At 46.8% G+C, this 5,840-nt stretch overlaps 1 protein-coding gene across 1 annotated transcript in view; it reads left to right on the forward strand.

The window, feature by feature from the left end:
• The first annotated feature begins 1,623 nt into the window (after nucleotides 1-1,623).
• The window catches only part of KIF27 (kinesin family member 27), a 55,478-nt gene continuing 51,261 nt past the window's right edge, over nucleotides 1,624-5,840 (forward strand). Inside the window, exon 1 of the mRNA XM_019517402.1 lies at nucleotides 1,624-2,084. Within this exon, the coding sequence (XP_019372947.1) occupies nucleotides 1,787-2,084 (298 nt within the window). The 5' untranslated portion in view covers nucleotides 1,624-1,786. The remainder of the gene's footprint in view (nucleotides 2,085-5,840) is intronic.

A 5,840-nucleotide genomic window follows, 5' to 3' on the forward strand; every position in this document is an offset into this window, starting at 1 on the left:
TTTCTCAATTTAGAATGAATGAATTATTGACCTGAGATAACCCAAATAAAGTGAAATATTCTTTCCACACTTGCAGAAGAGGCTAGCCCTTTCAGAAGTTGCTTATCATTTCCTAAAGCTATAGTTCAGTAATATGACTTCCCTTAAAACTTCAACAACCAAAGTGTATTCCACAGGCAGGGGCATGCGGGGAGTGGATCGCAGCCTGGGCCTGGCCCCAGCTCCAGCCCCATATTGTCACTACCTCAAGATCCTGGCCCTGGCCCTGGCCCTGTCCGCAGCTTCCTGGAGACCTCGGAATTGTGGGGTGGTGACAGTGCAGGGCCAGGGCAGAACCACAATGCTCTCCACACATGCTCATGCCCACACAACTGGGGCTCTGGCCCTTGCCCTGCCCCTGCACTGTCACCACACAGCAATCCTGGGGTCTCCCTGGAGACTGCCTGGGAGCTGCACAGGCAGGGTGTGTAGTGAGGCAGATAGGATGGGGGCAAATGGAGAGAGAACTGTGTCTGAGGCTAGAGCTGGGATGTTGGCAGTCTCACCCAGCAATAGTGATAGTGTGGGGTCAGGGCTGAGGCAGAGCCATGATCTGCTCCCTGTACACCCCTGCCTGTGGAACCAGCACCCATCGCAGGTGCATGTGAGCAGTGTATTGAGGCTCTGGTCCAGGTTCCAGCCCTACACTGTCACCACCCCAAGATCCAAGGTCACTCTGGCCTCACCCTCATGCCTCAGTGCCAGACACCCCTCTGCCTGGATAAGCGTCTTTGCATGGGTCCCACCCCCAGCAGTGGGTATGAGGCAGACAGGCTAGGGTGCCTTGGCAGCAGAGCTAGGTCTGGCAGCTGTAGCTGCCAGAAGAAGCCACAGCTGCTGGGGCTGCTGGGAAATGAAGTCTAGCCACCACACCACCCCAACCCAGCTAGGTGACCGGGGGTAGCAGAACAGGCCTCATGTGCCATGGCTTGGGCTGTCCTCTCACACCTGGGGTGGGCACAACTGTGGGTCCTGCCATGGGCCAGACAAAATCCACTGGTGGGCCAGATCTGGCCTACAGGCTGTATTTTGCTCACCCCTGCTCTACTCTGTCTGAAGCCCATAATTGGTGGGGAAAGGGGAGGCATCTCATTAGAATGAATAAGCAGAGAATGACGTTAAGTGACCATGGTTTAAAATTCATTTATCAAATCATCAACTTATTTATGGTATGCAACAGATCTACTTCCTATGTGCTGTTCCTGATTTAACTATTTGCCCCTATGTAGGTGGTAGAAAGTTTTAATGCATGTATGACTTATTTTTTCCACTTCAGTTAGATTTCCCCTCCCCCCCAACTATGAGGAGTGAGTTTGAGTTATGTGATCACTTAATTTATTAATAAGATCTAATAATATTCTCTATTACTTCATGTGATAATCATGCCACAGCCAAACAGATGGTCATTGGTTTTCATATTAGAGGTTGAGTTTGGTGGCCTGAAGATTGGGAGAGAAATAATTTTTTGCTTAAAGTGACTGGAGGTAAGAAATATAGGAGTAGACCCGTGTATGCTTTTATTACAGGTACTTTTCAGAGCAGAATCTCATTCCACTTTTGAAGAGTTAGCTGGAGAATATTTGAAATTGGATTGTCACTGGGAAACTAAACTATATTCTGTGAGTAATTTAGAAAACTTTGTTTCCTAGATGCGGATAATTGAGAATGTTGTGAAGACAAAAACCATACAAGAATTTTCTCTGGTTATGTGTTGAATGTTAAGAAAGTGCACCTTGAAGAAGCTGCCATGGAAGAGATTCCAGTTAAAGTTGCAGTAAGAATAAGACCTCTGCTTTCCAAAGAAATTCTTCATAACCACCAAGTGTGTGTGAGACTAGTCCCAAATACACAGCAAGTTATTATTGGGAAAGACCGGGTCTTCACTTTTGATTTTGTGTTTGGCAAAAAATCAACCCAAGAAGAAGTTTATACAACTTGTATTAAGCCTCTAGTGGTGTCTTTGATTGAAGGATATAATGCAACAGTTTTTGCTTATGGACAGACAGGGTCTGGAAAGACTTATACCATTGGAGGAGGGCATGTTGGTAAGTTTTGGAATGTTTTATTTTTGCGGTTTCATTTCTATCATTGTGGCTAGTGTATTTTCTTAATCAAATTAAATGAGGTGTATACTTTTTAAAGAGGGGAGTTATGATACAGGAGATAGGCCTGTTAAAAGCATCTGGGTCAAAGTAAGAAAGGAGAACAGCCAGAAAGATATTATGGTGAGTATCTGCTATACACCACCAAACAAAGACGAATAAGTGAATAGAACTTTTTTCAAATGACTAATGGAAGTTTTTAAATCAGAAGACCTGGTTCTTAGGGGGGACATTGATGATATTGGCTGAGAGAGTAACACAGCAACGCACAGGCAATCCTGCCAGCTTTTGAAGTGTGTTGGGGATAACTTATTGGTACAGGTGTTGGAAAGTCCAATTGGAAGAGAAGCTCATCTCATTTTGCTGCTATCAAAGAGAGGAATTGGTTGAGAATCTGAAGGTGACAGAGGTCAAGATTCTAAGGAAGAGAAGGATGGGAAACAGCAAAATAAAGACACTGGGCTTCAGAATAGCAGACTTCAACAAACTCAGGAAACTGGTGGGCAGGATCCTCTGGGAGGCAAGCGTGAAGGGGAAAAGGAGCTCAGGAAATCTGGTTGTACCTTAAAGAGGCCATGTGAAGGGAACAAGAACAAATGATCCCTGAAGGAGAAGTCTAGGAAATGCAGCAAGAGATGAGCCTGGCTAAACTGTTAACTTTTCAGTAAATTGAAACTAAAAAAAGAACTGTACAAAAATGGAAACTTGACTATGTTACTAGGGAAAAATATGCAAGTATTGCATAGGCAAACAGGGAGAAAATCAGGAAGGCCAGAACATGAATTGAGATGTAACTAGTGAGGGACTGTGACAGAGGCTGGAGGAGAAGCAGCCTGCAGGTATAGCAGGGACCAATTAAAGAGACACCTGACCAGAAAGGGACCAGGCTTGAGCCATATAAGCCTAGGGCCTGAGCTGGTCAGGCAGTTGAGCCCTGAGAGCCACAAGAAGAAGAACTTCTGGCAGCAGGGCTCTTAGCAGAACAACTGAGTTGGGTAAGCTGCATAGAGACCTGGAAGGCATAAAGCAGGCCTGAGAACAGGGGCGGGTGAGCCCACAACCTGCCTGGGAACAGGAGTCTATACCCTGGAGAGGCAGGCCTTGGAAGAGATAGGCCAGGGAATGAGGGCAGAGCTGCAAGCCCCCAGAGGGAGGGCAAGTGTGAGCAAGGCCTGGGGCCAGGGCCCATAGCCCATAGAGAGGGCAGAGCGTCAGCACGGCCCAAAGAGCCCAGCAGTCTAGAGCTTAGGAGTGGCAGGTTCTTAGCAGGACTTGGGAGCCCAAAGTTCTCAACTGGCCTAAGGGGGGCCAGAGTCTAAGGAGACTGAGGGTCAGGGACTGCAGCCAAAAATCAAGTGGGCTAAGGAGCCTATGGCTCAGGAGGGGCAAGGACTAGGGATGGGAGCTCGTGGCCCAGGAAGGGCATAGGACATCAGGAAGGAATATCATCTGCAAGGCATGGGAGTGGGTATTGGGGAGGATGGAGCCTGCATAATTGGCCCTTAAGACAATGACCACAGATGCTTGTGGTCATGAGAGTGAGACAAGGCTTGGAAAGCCCTGGGGCAGCCTCCCTTTTCTTCAAATACAACAGCATCAAGGTCTGGCAGGAAAGTGAAGGAGAGATTGCCCAAGGAGAGTCCTGAGCAGGCAAGGACTAAGTGGCCAGTGGGCATCGCGGCTCCCCCTGGGATGAGCACTTGCTACAGGGATGTAAAAGGCAAAAAAAAGAACACTCTACAAGTATGTCAGAAGTAAAAGAAGACTTAGGAAAGTGTGAGTCCATTACTATTGCTGTATTCCAGGGAGCAATCTAATGGATGGTACAGAAAAAGCTGAAGGATTTAACGCAGGTGTGGGCAAAATACAGCCCACGGGCTGGATCCAGCCCATGGCAGATTCCATTTTTCAGCAGCCCCAGCAGCAGCAGCTCCTTCTGGCTTTTACTTCCAGACCCATTCCTCCTGCACATACCGCTGGCTGGGTGGCTGGGATGGAGTGTGGCCAGAAGTGAGATGGGGCTGGGGAGACCTTGGCAAAGCTGTGATCGATCCACTGCCCACATGCCCCTATGATGAGCACAGAGGGCCACAAGCCAGCACCTGCAGAACTCCTACAAGTCTGGAAATTTGGTAGATGGGGAGTAGTGGTAGTGTTAATTGCTGCCACTCTGGAAGCCATGACAATTAATACTGCAACCGCTCCCCCACTGCCAAATTTCTGGACTGGTGGGAAACCCCACAGACCAGATGACACAGCCCTGCAGGCCAGATTTGGCCCAGAGGCTGGAGGTGGAGCACTACTGGCCTACAGTAGCAGAAGAATAGGTTAGGGATTACTTAGAGAAGTTGGGTGTTGTCAAGTCAGAAGTGCCAGCACACTAGAATTATCTTTAGGAATTGGCTGAGGTAATTTCAGAGCCCTTGCTTAATATCTTTGAGAATCATGGCAGCCAAGTGAAATCTGGGTGACTGAAAAAAAGCAAAAATAACACCCAGCTGAAAAATGGAAGAAGTGGGATCTGAGGAATTACAGACCAATCAGTGTGGTTCCAGTTTGATACCTGGAAAGATCATGCAGCTGGTCATCAAGGAATCTGCTTCTCAGCACCTGGAAGAGATTAGGTCAAAACAGATCCACTTTGGCCACTTGGATTTTGTTGTCATCCTGTTCTGCCCTGGAAGGCACATAATCCCACATGTGCTCCTGCAGTATTAGGTGCAAAAAACCTGTGACTATAATGACTGGAGGGCGAGGGAGAAAGAGTAGGGTCTACCTACCTTTTTAATTTAATAGCCTAATGATTAAGGGACTGGCCAAGAGATGGAAGACCCAGGTTCTAGGCCACTGTCAGCCTGAGGGGGTTTGAAGCTATATCTGTCTTCTAGGGTGGTGCATTAGCTGACAGACGGTGGGCCAGGCAGAATCAAGAGTGCTCCTCTTCTTTTCTGTTGAAGTTAGCAGCCAAGAGCAGAAAATACAAGGGTTTGCAAAAAGAGCAAGCCAGAGGGACCTGTATAACTCAGTGAAACAGACGCTGCTCTGGAAGAGAGGGTGCTCTGGGTTGAGTTCCCATTCCTACTTCCAGTTCTTTTTTTTATATTTTGCATTACATAAAATAATTTCTGGATAAAAGGAGAGATGATTGGGTTGGATAGCGTCATATGGAAGGCGAGAGGAATAGGATCTCAAAAGCCATATGAATGCTACTTATCCACCTAAAGGGGTGTTGAAATGTTGGCCATAGTGTATAATTCATATTAGCATATTTCATTTTTGTGTGGTTTTCTCTCTTACTGATTAATTTTTTGTATTAGAACATTGCCCTGACTCTATTATAGTAAATAATTCTAACAACTGCCTGTGTAGCACAGAATGCTATGATCTGCCTACATCTTTCTATAATTCCCTATCACAGTACACAATACTATGATCAAATGTATCACTGTATCACACAGTACTAGCTCGGCACTACTGACCAGTAGGGATTTACCCAACTCGAGGGTGGCTGGCCAATGTCAGTGGTTGCCATTTTCAAGGGCTTATTGTGCCCCCCCCCCCGGTTTGCATGAAGATAAGCACAGAATTGGCATCACCATCCTCTTTGGTTTGCACTGCAGAACACTAATAGTGTGATACTACTCTGGTTATGAAAATGTCAGTCATAATCCTTTACTGCAGGGTGAAGCCATTGAACAC

Source organism: Gavialis gangeticus, unplaced genomic scaffold, assembly GCF_001723915.1.
Source record: "Gavialis gangeticus isolate Ggan-Ray unplaced genomic scaffold, GavGan_comp1, whole genome shotgun sequence".
Taxonomy (NCBI): Eukaryota; Metazoa; Chordata; order Crocodylia; family Gavialidae; genus Gavialis; species Gavialis gangeticus.